This window comes from Apodemus sylvaticus, chromosome 12, assembly GCF_947179515.1.
Source record: "Apodemus sylvaticus chromosome 12, mApoSyl1.1, whole genome shotgun sequence".
Classification (NCBI taxonomy): domain Eukaryota; kingdom Metazoa; phylum Chordata; class Mammalia; order Rodentia; family Muridae; genus Apodemus; species Apodemus sylvaticus.
Window position 1 is genome coordinate 57,955,625 of NC_067483.1, and position 19,677 is coordinate 57,975,301.

The 19,677-nt window shown below is 39.1% G+C and overlaps 1 protein-coding gene across 1 annotated transcript in view; it reads right to left on the minus strand.

Moving 5' to 3' along the window:
• The window catches only part of Hmcn1 (hemicentin 1), a 435,972-nt gene that overhangs the window by 61,808 nt on the left and 354,487 nt on the right, over positions 1-19,677 (minus strand). The window contains exons 69-80 of the mRNA XM_052199882.1: positions 15,905-16,101; positions 12,049-12,130; positions 10,411-10,547; positions 9,183-9,324; positions 7,913-8,057; positions 7,366-7,493; positions 6,804-6,960; positions 4,554-4,675; positions 4,215-4,379; positions 2,107-2,214; positions 1,427-1,564; positions 1,164-1,298 (exon numbers count right to left, since the gene is read on the minus strand). Of these exons, the coding sequence (XP_052055842.1) occupies positions 1,164-1,298; positions 1,427-1,564; positions 2,107-2,214; positions 4,215-4,379; positions 4,554-4,675; positions 6,804-6,960; positions 7,366-7,493; positions 7,913-8,057; positions 9,183-9,324; positions 10,411-10,547; positions 12,049-12,130; positions 15,905-16,101 (1,656 nt within the window). The remainder of the gene's footprint in view (positions 1-1,163; positions 1,299-1,426; positions 1,565-2,106; positions 2,215-4,214; positions 4,380-4,553; positions 4,676-6,803; positions 6,961-7,365; positions 7,494-7,912; positions 8,058-9,182; positions 9,325-10,410; positions 10,548-12,048; positions 12,131-15,904; positions 16,102-19,677) is intronic.

The following is a 19,677-nucleotide window of genomic DNA, read 5'->3' on the forward strand; positions in this document are numbered from 1 at the left end:
AATCCTTCCCATTTCAGAAACCTGCTAAGGGTTTCGCTTCCAAGGATTTACAGTCACTGCTTAGGTATTGCTCTGGATTTTCTACCAAGACCTAGATCATCCACCATAGAAAGAATAGAAATGCTTATGAATATCCGTCTAAGATTATTTATAGTGATTAACATTACCTGGCTGAGTGTGTGCTTCTGTGGGCATCAGCATTCATCAGCACCCACATACATACATACATACATACATACATACATACATACATACATGCAGACAGACAGACAGAGAGACAGACACACACGAATTAAAACAAAAATCTAAAACCAATCTTACTAAATGTGCTACCATGAATAAGAAGAAGCACATTTGCTTCTCCTTCATAGTTGATATATTGCAAGACGCTATGGGTGTCTGAAATTGATGATATTACAGAATTTTCTACTCCTATGTTTTCCCATAAACATGCTCATGATGAAGTTTAATTTATAACAGGCAATAAGAGATTAATGATGTAAATAATAAATGTACTGAAATGAAGCAGGACTATTATTGATACACTGTATGGCTCTGGTCTTTTGCTATCCCGTTCTCTCTTAAAATGTCGCACTGTTCTTGCCCTTTTTTACTCACAGGAATTACTGGTGCATATGCGAATTGACAATATTGCAACTTTTGCAGTTTGAGATTGTCTTGAAATGAAAGAAAGGAAAGTGGCCCCAAGTGTTGGCTCCTGGACAGGTGCTCTCCTGCTGAGGCTAAGAGACTCAGTTCATGCAGCGTGGATATGCTGGTTAGACATATTTCACATCGAAGGAAAGATTTCACTATATTCCTCAGGAAAACGAAAACTTGCAGGCTATTCATTTCTGGGATATTCTGTCTTATATCTTTAAGCCATGCCTAACTATAGGTAATCAAAGTCACGAAAGTGAACCATAAAGTTTCATCTATTATATCAAGTGGAATTTCATAGAAGTTAAAATAGGACAGAGGTCCTAGTTGTCACACATGAAAAGAACACATTCTGTCATCGTCTGTAGACTTTTCTAGGGGGAAAAGGTAACTATGATCTAAGAGTGAAGAGTGTGTGGAGGAACACACTATGTACATATGAACAATGAGTACCGATTGTCACAGAAGTCTCTGAAGACATAGAGTGTGAATTACTCAAATACCTTGTACATTCAGCTTGATCTTGCCCAAGGCTGTACCGGCTGGGTTCTGAGCCACACACATGTACGTGCCTGCATCCCCTCGAACAGCTCTGGAGATCTGTAAGCTGCCACTAGGAAGAACAGCAAGGCTCTTGCCTATATCATAGTCATAAAAGCAGAATAAAAAGCTGTTTTATTTTCACTTTATAAGAAGGCACACAGATTTCTGAATTATATAACACTGCATATACCACAACAATCTTTATTGGAATCATGGTAGGTACCTGAGGTAATGACATTGATGCCTTCTTTTTGCCAAGTTATGAATGGAGTGGGTATTCCTGTTGCTTCACATGGTAGTAAGATGGGGTTGTTTAGAATGACATCCAGTTCACTTGGCTGGGGCTGAATGACCGGAGGCTCTGCAAAATCCAATCAACAAAAGAATAGCATTGTTTACTGTAAAGAAGAGCTGCCTGCTATAGTGACAAGTTTCAATGTCCTAAATTCACAACCCCAAACACCGGTGAGCTGATTTTACAAGAGAAAAGCTATGACTGGCCTTATTATGTTTTTTCAGATCTTGCTATATAGTAGCTATATAGAAAATGTTGGTAGAAAAACTGATGTTAGAAGACATCACAAAAACCAAAGAAGAAACATTTAGTTTAGGCTGTTCTGTATAGTTTGTGATCACGTGCAATTGTAGACTATTGCACAATATCTTCCAGATTTGCATAACCCAAGACGTTGAAACTTCATTGACTTGAAGTTTCACATAGTACCATCTTTTAGGAATAAAACATGACAATAAAAACACAAAGAAATAATTAGCCTCCCTCAAGACCAGCAGACTTTTAGTGTGTGGTGCTGGGGAGCAAAGCCCAGGATTTGCACATGCTAGAGAAGAACTCCATCCATCAACCCGCCAGCAAGAGTTTAGAAAACAAACAACCTTCCATACCTTGAACACGAAGGCTCACATGCCGGTGTGCTGAACCCGCTGCATTCCGAGCCACACAAGTATATCTTCCTGCGTGGCTTAACTGGGTAGCAGTTATCTCAATTGCTCCTAATGAAAAAGGAAAGTATTTTATTTGTTTTCTTCTTGCTTGTTTACTTCTGTGGCATGGTCTTGCCACATCTCCCAGACTATCCTGAAACCTCACATGTGGTGAGGTGGTCTGGAGCTTACAATCCTCCTGTCTCTGTCTCCCACGGCAATTCAGAAAGTTGCATGTTTCTCATGTTTCTTTTGACGTTACCAAAAAGTAATTAATTATTAATTGCTTTATTGATGCATACTTTACTTTCAAGAAAGGCCATCAAATATACCATTTAATGAGGGGTTTTGATTTTAATATCTGGAGATATAGTTAATGCTAAATGCAAGCTAATTGTAGAAACCTTCCAAAAGACTAGTGCCTACTGGTAGTTACTCCCAGGTTCCAAACCCAGCCCTGGGCCACATCCATCCATCTGCTGCTTCTACATGTTTGCATTTTGTAAGTGCTTCATCAAGGTGGGATCACACACTCTGGTTTTTTGCTTTTGTTACTGCCTAACTTCATATAAGCACGCTTTTAAGATTTATTCATTTTAGAATGTGTAATATGTGTCTCCCCCCCCCCTTTTTTTAGACAGTCAAATAGATTTCCTGTTGTGGACAATAGCACTTTTGTGCATCTGTTCAGCAGCTGATGGGCATTTGAATTGTTTTCCCTTTCAGCTATTTTGGATGACTCTGTGAGCATCTCTAATGCACAGGTGCAGACAGGATTTTATGCTCCTTGGAGAGAGACCCCGGATGGAGTGATGACTTTATGGCAACTCTGCTTAACATCCCCCCAAAATTCTACACTGTTCTCTAGAACAGTACTTCATGGTTACACTGGTATAGTGATCTTCTGTTTTATAATAGAATTCTAAACAATCTATTGATTCATATGAGATAGCCATAATATTCTGCTTTAAAACCAAAGCTATATGTGGAGAGTCAATGTTCTATTATTTCCCATTGATTAAAGAAACATACAACTTCTCTCAAAACAATATGGTTTATCTGGAGGTTTTGCAGTACTCCAAAGGTGGAAGTATTTCTGACTCTTTTGCCTGTTCTTAGGACCCCTTTTCTCCTACTAGGTTGCCTCGTCCTGTCTTGAGATGAGGGGTTGTGCCTAGTCTGCATTTTTTATGCTGTGTTTGGCTGATATTCCTGGGAGGTCTGCTCTTTTTTGAAGGGAAAGAGGGAGAGTTGAGGGAGGGAACTGGGGGGAGTGGAGGGAGATGAAGCTATGGTTAGGATATCTTGTATGACAGAAGACTAAATAAAAAGAAAAAAAGGAATGAACAAAACCAGAAAGCACACACTCATGAAATCTCAGGATGCATTGTCACTCAATTTGTCTCCAGTATGTCTGCCTAGTACAGGATCCATTTTCAATGAAAATCATGTATATTTTCATTTAGTTAAATCGTTTTTCTCAGTACAATAAATTGTACAAATGTTAACTATTACCACTGTCAAAAGTAAATTGCAATATTTCGCACCCAACCTTTCTTTTTAAGTACGTGAACATTAAAAATGGAGGAGCAGTGGATCTGGGGGAGAAGGGAGCTAGGTGGAGAGGTTGGCGAAGAGACCTGGGAGGAGTGGAGGGCAGGAAGCTGCAGTCAGGAGGTATTGTATAAAAAAAGAATAAACAAAAAGGAACAAATTAAAGCTTATCTTAGTCACATAGTCTCAAGATAGTGCAATTCTGTCTGAGGAACTAAACGGCTTTTAAATAAACATATTATTTGTCAGTAGAAAAAGTGTGACTCTCTGTAAGGAGAGAATTTGCTACATCTGTGGTTTATCATATTTATATCCATGCTTATTATATAAGATCAGTTTTACATAGTACATGTTATTTTGTTTCTAGACTTGCTCCCCCTTCTTATCATAATTTTATTTCAGGAACAACGGCTTTTTAAAACTTTCATGAAGTCATAGCAAAAGTCTGGGCAAGGCTTCCCATTGCTAACCACCCCAGTCAGGGAGAGTGAAGTCACAGAACAAGGTTTTGCTACCTGAGGACAGAATCCGATAGCCGTCTCCTCTGGGAAGCAGTCTTATGCCATTTTTGGTCCAGTGAATTGAGGGAACTGGAACTCCGGAAGCAGAGCAGGTCATGACTGCTGGGGCCTGTCTGGTTACCAGGAAATCCATTGGCTCATCAGCTATGGTGGGAGGAACTGAAAGAGCAAGAAGAGAAAAACCACATTTCCACTCCACCCTCCACCGTCCCAGAGCCATGTTGTCCCTCTTCTCCCTGATGCTGGAGAGCGAGTGCCAAGCAGGTATGGGAGAGGCTGACTGGTGAGAGGGCAGCACTGTGTGTCCATCAACTACTTTCAAGTTCGTTCTACCTTGGACAGTGAGGTCCACTGTTCTCTTGTCCTCGCCAGCATCGCTCGTCACAGTGCACTCGTAACTGGCAGTGTCATCCACAGAGGGGGAAATGATTACAAGAGAGCCCGAGGAGAGGAGCCTGGAGGAGAGTCCAAACACGAGACCCCATATGTTAGTTTCCACGTATTTCGCAGTTGGTATGGTAAGGAACCGAGATAAGCCGAGGGAAAGAGCTCCTCCTTCATGTCAAATGAGCATCATCTATCCGAGGCAAAGTCTGCACATCAAAATGTAACTTTATATGGTAAAGGATCTAAACTTTATATTAATGAGAAACAGCTGCCTGGAACAATTGCCTAAACACTGGATCTTACATTTTTCTAAATATATGTATCATATTCAAACTTCTTCTCCTAGTAGATAAAGTGTATTGACAACTACTATTTAACAGCATAGAATGTATTCCAGGCTCCATGTGAACTGCTTCTCATAAAGCATCTCAATATTTATCAGTGACTTTGAGGTTGGATATTTGAATACTTCTATGCTATGTGAGTAGGGGTGTATCTGTTTCACCCCCCCCACCCCAGAGCTTTACACGCCTCTTTATATGTCATGGCTCATGGTTGTTTTAGAGATGTACCATATGTATACATATCCGCACCTATATGTATATGCATATAATTGAGAGATTGAGATACAGTGAATAAGACAGAAGAGAGAAGTTGAGGATAATCCCTAATATCCGCCTCATGCATTTATATGCACACATATGTGCAGTCCCGTTACATGTCCACATGTACCCACCCATGTAATTACATGTGCATGCACGCATGCTACACACTTGAAAATGGAAAAAGAAAATCGACATGGGTTTGGTTTAATGGAAGGGTATTTGACATGCCATCTACGCACTTTCCACACAAAGTCTACTTTTAAATCACTGAGTCCAATGCCAAACACTAAATGAGAAGAGAGCCGGAGCTAAGACACATTCAGTGGAATCATTCTTGGTTTCATATTTCCTGGTAAGTCAGAATTACCTCTTGTCAAAGTATCATGACGGTATTTGATGTTAGCACTCCGGCAGATAATTCGATGGGATAATGGGATACTGGGGGGAAGGGATATTAAACTAGCAGCCATTCTCACTGACTCAAAGTTCAGCCTTGGAGACACTCCACTGTCCTGTAGACGCTCTAGAGGGAAAGCTGGAGAGCTGAAGTGAACCCCTGGAGAAACCGCCCTTTGTCTCTACCCACCCAAGTGACTGAGGAGCTACATCATATCTCGAGGTGTTAAATTTGAGTTTTTATTTTACAACTAAAGTTTGTACTGATTTCCACAGAATAATTTGTCTTTTATGTGAAAAGGTGTTTACAGCCATTGTCATTATGAAATTATAGAGGACACTAAATATGCTATGTTAAACATGCCTGCAGACTTCAACAATAGCCATCATAGATTTGTTATATCTAATTAAAACATAGATTGGAAATCAAATTCCATACTAAGGGAGCATTTTCCATCAACTGGCTAGCTAATTCTTTAATTTTTATATATTTGATGCCCTTGTTGATGGGGTTAAAATGCTGTTTATTTAAAAAAAAACTGTTTCTAAATGTTAGGTGGGATTTTTTCCAATGGAATTATCTTTACTTCATTATGCTAAGTGAAATTAGCCAGGCACAGAAAAGGATCCACTTGTACTCATTATATACTGAAGAGAAGAAGTTGAGCTAACAGGAGAAAAGGAGTGAATTAATTCCCAGATCTCGGGGATGTTGGGGGAGGGGTGTGCAATGATGTCAGCACTGCAGCACACCTGCATAGAGGAATATCTGACTAATTACCCGAACATTTCAAAATATCAGTTAGAAAGGATTTTTAATGTTCTTTTTTGGGGGGAGGGGTGCTAAGGCAGGCTTTCTCTATGTAGCCCCACCTGTCCTGGAACTCACTCCGTAGAACAGGTTGGCCTCAAACTCACAGACATCTACCTGCTTCTGCCTCTGGAGTAATGGGATTAAAGGTGTGCACCACCACCACCACCTGACAGATTTTTAATGTTTTTAACACAAAGAAATATGCATGTATAGAGTGATAGATATGCCTGTTATCCCAATCTAATCATTATACACCAGGATATTATTCATGAAATACATTAAATTTCAATGTATTGAAATATCATATAGTACCAATAACTTTGTACAATTGTGTCAGTTTAAAATTTTAAAACATATTTAAAAGAAATGACTTATTCTTACCTGTATGAATTTTGATTTTGATCTACATTAAGAAGATGTCCATTTTTTCTCCAGGTGATTGATGGTTTTGGTATCCCGGTAGCTTCACAAGCCAAAGTAGTTTGGACATTCACTGTTACTGTTACATTGGTAGGACCCACAGCAATAGACGGAGGGACTAAAACAATCAAGGAGAAAAACATGCTCAGTAAATAATAAGTTATCTTGAAATATTTCTAATGAAATTTGTCATTAGTAGTTTGCCATATAATTAAGGCCCAGCAAATTGTCACAAACCATACTATGGTGATATTACCCACGGGAAAGAGAAAACATTGGCTTTGTCTTGTTCATAATGCAGTGGAATATTGCTTAGTCTTTGAGGTCCAGGTTTTTATTAGCTCACTAGTTTCAGTTGACAGAGTGACCAAAGTCTGAATTTTTTTAAAGATTTATTTATTATTATGACCTTCCATGTGGTTGCTGGGATTTGAATTCAGGACCTTTGGAAGAGCAGTCAGTGCTCTTAACCACTGAGCCATCTTTCCAGCCCTGATTTTTTTTTTAATAAATATATATTTACCATGGACTTGTAAATCTATTCGCCTACGGTCTGTTCCAGCCACATTGGTCGCCATACACAAATAACGTCCGGTGTCTGTGACATGTGCTGACTGAATATGGAGGAATCCATTTTCCAAGATGGAGTATCTGTAAGACAGATCACAGATAAGTTCTTCTGAAGCAACCCTTTTCAGTTTTACACTGTGACTCAGATAAATGTTACAGACTTGATAAAATCTACTGTTACTGTTACTCTGTTTCAGGTGAGATGTATTTATAGTGCCACCAGAGGAGGGAAAGGATGTGTGCAGTGTGTAGGTGCATAGCGGTCAGGCGTGTGGTCCTGATGAATTAAATCGTAAAAGTCATGCCTGCAAAATACTAAGTTTTGATTCTCATCTTAGGATGAAAACACTGATTCTAAAAATAGTAAGATCAAAATAATTCATTTGAAATGTAAATGAATAAAATGATTAGTAAAAAACCCAATTCATTAGAAAAAATAATTTGAAGGTTTACATTCACGCTGCTGGTTGCGGCATTTTCTTGCCTGTTTAGACTTGTACCTTGCATGGCTCTCGGCTAGCACAGCACCATCCTTTCTCCACGTTATCCTTGGCACTGGCACGCCTTCCGCACGGCATTCCAGGGCAATTGACTTATTTACGAGAGTGACAAGGCTCTGGGGACCACCACTGATGCTTGGAGGAACTGAAGAAAACAAACACAGCAATCTAGTTACAGCAACTAGCACAGCTCTCGCTAAGAATCCGCAGATGTAAGGGGAACGTTAAGTGACGCGGTCAGCTTTGTCTACACTAATCTACCTTAGGATAAATAGAATTAAAGTCTAACTCCTGAAGTCTCACTGAAGATATCCTGCATTTGAAAATAAAGAATAAATGGGGAGACAAATTTAAATCCCGGATCCAGCATGCAAAATCTGGCCCTTGTAAGAGAGGCGTGAGTAAAATTCAGCTTGGGTCTGATGCAAATTAAAGTTGATATTTCTTATTTCTCTTTAGCCAAATAATGGTCAAAGAATGTTAATGCTGGAAGAGCTTCACTTTAAATAAAGAACAGAAAGTGGGCTGTTTAAATGAAAAACACATCTGTGGTTAATCATGTGAGTCTCAGAACAGGCATTTTATTAATCATAGAGTTCATGTGGGAATACAAAGCCTGAACTTTAATTTCAGTATTAGAGATTATTAGTGTGCGGGTCATCCAGTACGTTGTAAAATTTCTTGTGTTAAAATCCAAAGGGACTGTTATGGAGGGAAATCTACACGTTTTCTTCAATTTTGGCAAGTTTTGGCATCTAGATATGCATATTTAAGAAAATTACAGTAGTATGGCATTGGTTAAGAAAGTGTAACACTGTGCATATGTACAGTGTCAGAAAGCCACCACCAATAAAGGCAAACTAAATGATGGGCCGTTTGTCATGCACAGATGTAGTGTGATGGTTTCTCCTTAGCTGGATGATGCGGACTATCTGGATCTGCTAATAATCCTGTGTGTGCATGCATTTATATGCATATGTGTTTGTGTGTGTGTATGTGTGTGAGTATGTGTGTGTGTGCACGCCCGGGGTACTGGGCATTTGCGGGGTGTGTATATGTATATATTCCTCTATGGTGCTGTAATATATCTACGGATTTCTTTGGAGCTGAATTAATTTGTAATATATATCTAACGTAAGTCCTATATGTTGCTTTCTCAAGGTAATAGCATGACCACAAGGTTTTATTTAGTAAGCTACTGAAAAACATTATCACCTCTTTGAATATTCTTGGTGAAAGTTTCAAGCTGCAAAACAGTACTTTTTCTTACCATTTACAGTGAGGTTAAATTCTCTTGTAGTCTTTCCTGCGATATTGCTGGCAACACAGGTGTAACTAGCAGTGTCTCCCAGGTCTGCATTGTTAATTTGCAAGTATCTGCCTCCAGACAGGATTCTTACTCGAGGTGTTGCCTGGATTCAAAAAGCCAAATCTATCATCAAAATGCCAATGAAATAAAATAAAACATTAGTTTATTTATTTTAACAGTGTGTGTGTGTGTGTGTGTGTACTGGGTATATGCTCTATATGCATATGTGTGTGGGTGCTTGTGGAAGCCAGAAGGGGATGCTGGGTTTCCAGAGCTTGACTGTGAGCCACCCAGTAGGAATTCTAGGCACTGACCTCAGGTTCTGTGAGAGAGTAGCAATGTTCTTAGTTACTGTGTCATCTCTTCAGACCTCAAATACTATTTTCTAAGAGCAAAACATAACCATAATGAACCATAGGGTTGCCATGTGGCAAGGTTGGTTTCTGTAATCCCTAAAGTCTCTTTCATTGTCTCATTGACTTTGGTTAAGTCAGGAGTACAGTACTTTTGATGTCATCAAACAACGAGAAACAAGGCACAGTCGATGGTTTAAATCAAGCCTCTATCAGTTCTCCTGAGGACGTTTTTTGGAAAGCAGTCCCTACCAGATTTAGGAGAACTAAAGCCTTCAGAGACAGCTTTCATTTCCTGTAAATGACTAGTAAGAATTTCAAGCTGTTGCCCTGTCGGCAGGTAGGTGTCACCCAACCATAGGGAGCTTTAGAGGAACTTTGGCTTTTCCTTAGGATTCTGGGCCCAGAAACCTGTCAGTAGGGATATTACAGATGTGTCAGGTCACCCCAGAGTCTGAATTCCAACCAGGAAAATTCAGTAATAGTTTTATCCCAGAGACCTGGTAGACCAGCTCCTTTGAGCCCTTGATGGTTTCTATCCTTTTAGCCAAAGACAGAGATGAGAGTTCAATTAGGACTTCAATCTACAGGTTTCAGGACACACAACCATGTGTCAGTTTCTAGAGGGTCATGGGCCTATCTGTGTATTGGACCAAATGAACTATTAAGGAAAGACTAGAAAGGGAAGGCAGTTGACTGAAGGCCCCTGTGTCTGCCTGTGCAGTTGCAAGTAACTAGTATCTGAAAGTGATTGGGTTTTGACCACTAGCAAAGGCATCTCAACTGGTGCTTTTGCCTCTGAAAAACAAATCTGCAGAGTCAAGCGGAAGGTTTACCTGTAACTGCTCCCCATTTTTGAGCCACATGATCACAGGTGGAGGCACTGCATCGGATTTGCATTCCAATGTCACTTGTCTGTTCCTTAACACAGTGAAGTCCTGGGCTTCATCCGTTCCAGCAATATTAGGAGGCACTAAGCATGAGAACACCGTATCAAGTGCATTTGATAAATGGGATGTAGATGATCTATTAGTATTCAATAACGGTTAAGTTTATTGTATGATAAAAGAGGCGTGGACCTCAACGGTTTGTCATTTAATGTATGGTCTAGATTATTAACAAATTGGATCTTTATTATTTAGCACTTTCATATTGATTAGATAATGGAATCTTTCCAACAATGACGCAAATAATGTGATACCCACATCACCACCATTTGACAGATGGTAAGGAAATGGAGGCATATAGGTGATCCTTTTCCCTGACTATCAAAAAAATTACTGAGTCAGGAACTGCTCATCACAATATGAAGAACTATGTGCAGTTTTCCTGATTAATACAGACATATTTCTCAGTAAATGATATTTTGGGTAGGCTAAATTTTGAGGAGAGAGATCAGGGAAACTTCGTAGCAGACAATCTGTATTGCCTAGTCAGCCAGGCTCTGAAAATTAGATAAATATCTGTTTAGTTCTCAAACCATTCTCTCCATGAAGACTGATTTAAATTTATATATAAAAGTAATATTCAAAAGGGCCTAGTTAATACAAACCTTGTGGAAAGTAAAAGGCTGTGATTTTCAAAATCTTTAAAAGGATATATGTATGTGCACAAGCATGCATGTGTAAACAAGTTAAGTGTAGTTCAGTAAAATTTAAAAATAAAGGGAATTGCTAACACATTGTTAATACAGATAAAAAGGCAGGCTGAGTGGTGGTGGCGCACGCCTGTAATCCCAGCATTTGGGAGGCAGAGGCAGGCAGATTTCTGAGTTCAAGGCCAGCCTGGTCTACAGAGTGAGTTCCAGGACAGCCAGGGCTACACAGAGAAACCCTGTTTCAAAAAAACCAAAAAAAAAAAAAAAAAAAAAAAAAAAAAAAGGATAAAAGGGCAGATATACTAATATACCTAAATAATTCTAAACATGGAATAAGATAATGGCAACATACAGTCTTAAAAATGATGCTATATAATATATTTGTTAACATAAGAATGTTCATCACACCATTAAGTGAGACATAAAGCGACTTAAGTTCTATATTCTAAATTGTCACTTTTTCGATACTAAGGATCTTCTTGTTTCCCTAGTCAGTTGTAAACTCTAAGCCTCAACTTCCCTAGAAGCTCAGACTACAGATATATGCTGCTATGCCCTGCTATGATCACATTTTTTGCAATAAAATGTTCACATGAAAAAAAAAAACATTATATCCTTGTAAGACTGAGAATTGTTTTTATTCTAATCATTATTGTAATATACGTTATGTTATTTTAAAATCATCAAATTTGAATTCTTCCTGTAAAAACAAGACAAATAACTCAAAATTCCAATGAACTACATCCCAAAGAGTTCATAACTAAGATATGTATTTCTCAACTTATCGACATATGACGCATTGTGAAATGTCAAGGCCTCTCTAGTATAGTTTTTAACTAGGATTGTGTGTGGATCAAACATAAATCACCAAATTTACCATGCACTCTCACTAAATATTCTTTATCATCATCCCCTGCAGGACTGGATGCCAGGCAGGTGTATCTTCCTGTATCCTCCACCTACAAAACCCAAACAAAAAAATTATGCAGTATTACCATGCTGGTGTTGGTGACAAAGATAAACTTTCACTAGAACTAGTAAGATTACTACACGAGGCAACCTAACACAAGGAAGTGCAACAGGTGAATCAAACTTTCTCACTATGGTTAGTGTTTTGATATTTCACGTTGGCTGAAATCTCTGTTATGTATAAAACTATGTTTAAAGGAGTTTTAGAAAGGAGTTTTGATATAAGAATATAAAAAAGGAAAAAGCACATATAAGTAAAAAGTTATCTATGTCTATGTGTACTTGCAAAAGATCTAGCACCAAATATGGTAGCTCAGATGGTCAATATTTAATTTGAAGAAATTAGCATTCATAGGTTCAAGTTGCATAAACTTTATTTACATAAATTTCATTTGTTAAACCATAAATTTCAATTACACTCTTTCTGAAGGAAGTAGTATGTTTATAGAAGCAACTGGTAAACAAAACATCAGATTACTAAATCAAGCAAATTAATACCACATCTATTAATACCAATCTATTAATACCACAAATTAATACAACGAATCTATCATTGAGATATACAGTGATAGGATGCTGTTTGGTTATAGTGTCAGACTGACGGCAGCATCTACTTGATTAAAACCCAAACCAATTATTTAAAAATACTCATGCATGTTTTCTGCTGGATGTTGGTTTTCATATGTATGTTTGGCATTATGTGAACACCATATCTGGAGATATTATTGTGGTAAACTTTACTATTAACAAAAATATATTTTGTAACAGTAAGAAGTCTTCAGCCATTTCATTTATTTACTACTTGAACATTCTCAGAATATTGGCATTTAAAAACTTCTTATATTCAAATTTGACTTTGTAGGTTATGAAAAAGATCTTTGCTGGCTTCACAAATTCCTTTGACAAAATTAAAACTGAAGTGTTTGAAAAACAGAAGAGTTGGGGGAAGGATTGAGGAACCTAGAGAACATAGGGACTCCACAAGAAGACCAACAGAGTCAACTAACCTGGACCCTTGGGGCTCTCAGAGACCGAACCACCAACCAAAGAGCATACTGGGCTGGACCTAGCACACCCGCCTGCACATGTGTAGCAAATGCACAGCTTGGTCTTCATGTGGGTCCCTGAGCAGCTGGAGCAGGAGCGTACCCCGGTTGCTGCCTGCCTGTGGATCCTGCTCCCCTAACTGGGCTGTCTTGTCTGGCCTCAGTGGTAGAGAATGTGCCTAGTCCTGCAGTGACTTGAAGTGTCAGGGTGGGCTGGTTCCCCAGGAGGGACCTCCCTCTTCTCAGAGCCAAGGGGGAAGGGGTGAAGGGAGGAGGAGCCTCGTGAGGGGGAGCTACTGCAAGGATGGGGAGCTGCGATTGGGATATAATGTGAATAAATAAATTAATTCATGGAAAAATAAACAACAAAAGACAGAAAAATGGTTAAAGATATTTAGACAATTGTTCATTACAAGCCTTTGTTAAGAATTAGAAAATGAACATCTGGAAGAGATAGCTTGGTGTGGAAGATCATAAGCTCTGAAAGCATGAGGGCCTGAGTTCAAATTCCCAGCAGCTATTTAAAGAGACATACATGCATGCCTGTGCCTATAACTTCAGCACTTTGAAGATGAGCTACAAGCTTTGGATTCTGAGAGTTCTCTGGTCAATCAGCCTCTCTGAAATGCAAGCTTCTAGCTCCATGACAGGTGTCATCTCAAGCCAATGAGGTTGAAAGTGTTAAGGGAGACAGCTAACATTTTGCTCTGAGCTCTATATGCTCTTCCCACTCCCAAGAATATGTTACACACACACACACACACACACACACACACACACACGCATGCACACACACACACACACACATGCACACACGCACGCACGCACACACACACACACACACACACACATGCACACACGCACACAGAATTCATTTTCTAGAGAACAACATTTGATTTCTCTCATCATGTCTTTAAAACCTCTAGGTCTTTTCTGCCAGCTCTTGTTCATCCTAGACTGATGATATCCCCTTCACTTGTCTTGAGGTTGCCAAACTTGACACATCACTGGCGGCTAATCCCAACAACTTGCTTCCTTCTGGATACTGAGAATCATTACTTATAGTTACAGTTTGAAATGTGCTCTGTTGATAAGCTTGAAAAATTTTCTTTTCTTTTCTTTTTTTTTTTTTTTGGTTTTTTGGATTTTTTTTCCCCCTGAGACAGGGTTTCTCTGTACAGCCCTGGCTGTCCTGGAACTCACTCTGTAGACCAGGCTGGCCTCGAACTCAGAAATCCACCTGCCTCTGCCTCCCAGAGTGCTGGGATTACAGGCGTGCGCCACCACCGCCCAGCTGTGAAAAATTAGTAGATATTTTTAGACTCTGGAGAGTCATTGACATGCACTATACTTCAGAAGAATATATAGTGGCAAAGCTAGATTAATGTATTTTATTGTAGGATTAACAAATCTTGCCTGGTGCAGGCCACAGACTTAGTTTATGATGGCAGATAATCCAAGAGATAAATGTCTATATCATTCAATTCAGAATTTGCTAAAAAGACATGTTTCAGGCATAATGGCAGAGAGCTGAGAGGTATATTAAAACACAACATTCAGATGCGTAGAATCCGATGTAGCTGCTGTAACAGGTGTGCACAAATATCAAGACAACACACCACGAGCAGCAGAAGCAGAGGCAAGCCTGAGGCTTGGTCATGTTCCACTTTCTACCTCACTGCTGCTTCCAGTGGTTTGCTTAACTCACATCTGGTTGTATCTTGCATGACATTTTATTTCCTTGAGAGAGAGCAAAAGTTCTTGAAGGGTTTTGCTTCAGTGTATGGCTTGAAAGTTTAGCCTGAACCTTTCTGGGTTCCTGAGGTGTTTGGAATGGAAGGAGAAGAAGTCACCTGCTCCATGACCCTGACAGTGAGCTGTGCTGAGGTCTGCTGCTTCTGTTACTTGCTTTGGTTAGTACCTGTGCCTCTTTCATGATAAATCTTGTTATTCTATGTCATGCAGAAGGAACATTATAACAGTAGCAGTAACAAGAATTTTAATTCTTGTTGAATTTAATTTTGTTGTTGTATTATATGTTTTTTTGGAAACCAACACAAACATATCATGTACCATTTTCTTTTGAACTACCAATACATAATTATGTTATTATTATTACTATTAATGCTGTTATTTTATTTGAAGTTTACAAATGAGGGCATCAGGACACTGATGAAGAATCTTCATAATATAAAACTTGCCTCTATTATTAGCATAAAATTATTGATAATAATATATCCTACATGTATATTTAATATGTTAGTATTTTAGATCAGTTTCTTTAATAATAAACCAGAATAACCATCCAATTTTACTGAATTGCTTAAGACTGTTTCTCCAGCCTTACAAGCTTTCTAGTTTGGGGTTATCAAAAGTGCTTGCTGAAATCTGGCACATTGTACATTAGGTTGGTTAGCCTGGTTAGTGAGGAACTACATAGAAGAAGAGAGCTTCAGAAAATATATTAGCACATGGAGTTTTGAAAACAAGCTTAAGTTAACGAGAAGGTATCTGGTTTTTTTCACAATGTTCTGTCAGATTCTTTATCTTCCTTCTATTTCCACAGTCATGGCTATCAGAGAGGCAACCTACCCTTTGCAAACCTGTTAAGATTGGTGATATATTCAGATGCACAGATTTAATTATTCAGTAGCTATTATTTATCAGGGAATGAGACATTAAAGCAGATTAAATAATTGTGTGAATGGAGACACTTACCTGCACACTGGACACCCGGAGAATAGCTCCTCCTTCTAGAGTCTGCACTTGCTCTGTCTGGAGAAAGGGACGGCCATCTTTCATCCAGGAAATTTTAGGGACAGGGATTCCAGAAGCAATGCAGGATAGTTCAAGTGGGTTATTTACAATCACGGACACCTCACCAGGTCCTTCAGATCCGTTAATGTGAGGTGGTTCTAATGAAATGAGAGCACCGAACAGAAAATGCTATTTTACACATGAGGACATCAAGGCACTGATGAAGAATATTTACAATATGTTTGCCTTTACGATTAACATAAAAATATTTACAACAATATATCTCATCCACATGTTCATATTTCATACATATATGTTATTATATCATATAAACTACACATATAGTATATATAAATAATATATATCATACTTCAGTTTTTTAACTGCTCTGATTTTAAAAGTCTGAAAAGAAAAATCCAATTTAAATTTACATCCCTATGACATAAAACATTCGGAGTGTAGAAACTTCAATGACCACTTGTAGATGGTCTTAGTTCTTCTCACTGGCAAGGATTCAAGACACTGGGAATAGTGATTTCTGCACGGAGCGCATCTGTTATGTCTAGGCAGGAGTAGCTCTCTCTTTTACTGTTTATACTTCTAAAATTACCTTCCTCCAGAGAAGTTAAAAAAACCTAAACACTTGGAAGGAACATTAAGGGTCCTTGGCTCAACTCCTCCCAAATTTAATCCCTTTAAAACAGACTTTTCTTACAGCGATCAGTGAAAATTTTTAGAGAAAAATTCCTAGTCCAAGCTGCAGGCTTTTGGGTTTGGGAGGCAAACAAAAGACGCTGGACAGCTCCGAGGGTGAGCTGAGGGGGTTGTGTCTTTGTTTTTGTTTTAAATCAGGCACATAGTTTAGAATCTGACTCATAGCACACAGGACCTGATGTCTGACTGAGTTTGAAATGAGCACAGGAGTTGTTAGGTCTGTGGAACGGAACAGACCTTCAGAAAGAGAACTGGCATCAAGAAATACGGCAAGACCCTCTGCATTTCTTTTAAACTTATGCATGTTTTACTTAAAATGAAATGCTTTAAAAAAACAATTGCTACAAGCTCTACTGTAATATCTTTGTTGAAATTTCCTTTTTAAAATTTTTGTTAGCCCTCATTTTTCTATCTAGAAAAAAAGAACACAGCAAATCTATCTTTTTCAGGATATCAGATGCAACAATGCATCTGACCCATGACTGTCAAAATATATTTTACATGCACTATAAGACTGATATATGGTTTCCCGATTAAAAGATTATAATGAATTAAATGAAAGTTATTCTCTACAGCTGTAACACTATCTTCTTTAATATACTTATATGAGCCCTGGACTTCAGATGAGGTTACTTCCTCTTGCAACTCGCCCTGTGCTGAATGCTTCTCAGTAAACACCACCTGAACTTCTGGGGCGTCATCAAGGTTCTGTGAGTGGTGTGAAGCTTCCTTACAAAAACCAAATTATGTTTCATAAACTCTCCATTCTCTCCATTCTCTTTAAACTCTAATTTAATTTAAACACTAATTTAAGCACCATTTTGGCTCTCCATTGGATTACAATCAATTCTTCATTATTCTTTCTTAGTTGTTATTTGCTGTATGCCAATCATGTAAACAGAAAGATTCATTAGGAATCTCTTCCTTCTCAACTAGGTTAGGACGGCAGCATGAGCAGCATGGCTTCTATTGCTTCAAACTCTAGGCTCCAGATGTTCCATGTGTCAGGAGACAGCCGACCGCCTCACTTTGGATTTGCCCCATACGCCTTATACTCAGGGAAGAGTAGAAATTCAGTGCCCTGACTCTGAATACTCAAGAATTTATATTTCCTGTCTAAATTCCAGTTTGGATCTCCAAAATAATAAATACTATGATCAGCTAAGCAGCTCCATTTTTTTTTAAATAAAAACACTCTAAATTGAGCCGTCCCTCAGACAGTTTTTGTTTCCTTTTCCAGTGTTCGCTGTACTAGTAGGCTAGTCATTTAGCCACATAGTCTGGAAACAGACTCATTCTCGATACCTTCACATCACCCATCCCTGAAGAAAACTGACTTCCATTCCCCCATCAGCCATCAGGTGCCGATGGCTCCTAAGCTAGGGCTTGGAAATTGTTGAGTCTCTCCCTTATCAGTTCTGGGATTTTGTCAGGCATGATCTTGTGCAGGTCTTATGCATAAAGTTACAGACACTGTAAACTCATGTGTGCAATAGCCTTGTTATCCAGCAACTCTTTTTCTTCAGATGTCCATGCCTCTTGCCCTTACAGTCTGTCTGACCCCTCTTCTGCAGTGATGCCTGACGCTTTTAGGAAGGGATATGATATAGCTGTGCCATTTAGACCTGACAACTCCAAGATCTCTTGTTCTTTGCATTCAAAAGTTGTGGGTCCCTGTATTAATCACCTCCTACTACAAAAAGGAGCTCCTCTGATGAGGGGCGAGAGATGCACTACTGTGAACATTTCGTAACTGCTCATGAGATTCTGGGCACTGCTATACTCATAGCTTCACGGTGTTTGATGTTCTCTCTTGCTTTAGTGATCTAGCCACACAGTACTTTTTCAAAGCCACCCATTGAGTGTGACACCTCCCACCACATGCTGAGCACTGAGCACAGCAGCAGTGTTCCAAGTGTCCTCAACTTTGCAAGTTGAGTAGCTGCGTTGTCCCGCGTGAGGCGCTGAATGGATGCATTTCCAGCAGATGGGGAGACACTTCTCATCTTTCCGTTTCACGGAAACATTATCCTATAATGTTTCATTGGAAACGCTGGGCTTTGGACATCACCCCCAGCAGAAGCATTGCTGTTCTCTCTGTTATTTGCTGCAGCAATGTGTCTATCTATAATATTGCTTCTGGATTCTCTCTCCATTGTCACATGCAGACCAGGTCCTTGTGGTTTCAGGCCTGTACAAGCACAGCGTCTTCTTCAATCCAGTCTTTACTCTCACCAGAGGGACTTTTTAGAAGAGACATCTGGCTGCATATTCTTCCTTAAAATTCTTCTTGTCTTTTAATGAGTCTAACTCTCATCAGAGGGCTGTCAAAGCCCTCCACAGAAGGCCCTTCTCTTTACCTGGCCTTGTTTTACCCCCTTATACTCAGTTTCCATGAGTATGAACTCACAATCAAGCTCTATTTCCAACAGGGGAAATGGTCAAGGGTCTTCACTTCTGCCTCACTATGAGTCCCACTAGGCACAGATGGATCTATGGTTAGATCTAATTTGGAACTTAATGTCCCACAGAGTGTTAATGCTAATCACATGACCCTCATCTCAACAAAATAATTAGCTCTTTGCCTCACAAATGTAGGAACTTGGGGGCTAAATCTTTCTTATTTGATGATAATTCAGTTGTCTGCCATTCAATGATCACACAGTTGCCTTCGCAACTGGCAGATAGAATCATACCCAGCACACAATATACATACGATTCATTTTTAATATGTGAGCAGTGAGGACAAGGCCACATTATTTCATCCATTGTAACTCCTGCTGACAAACCGATGGGTAGGGATTTGTAACCTACGCATCTCAATTGTACAACTCCAAATTTTGTGCTGTTTATATGTTTTTAAATAGCCTGGGAAAAATATCTTTTCTACCACTACCTTTCCTATTTGAAGACTCAGATATACCAAAACATCTTCTTTGGTGCATACATTTCCATAGTTTTCTGCCTCCGCCTGCAGTTAAAACTCCCATCAGTGCAGCTCAGAAGTATCTAGTTTGGTT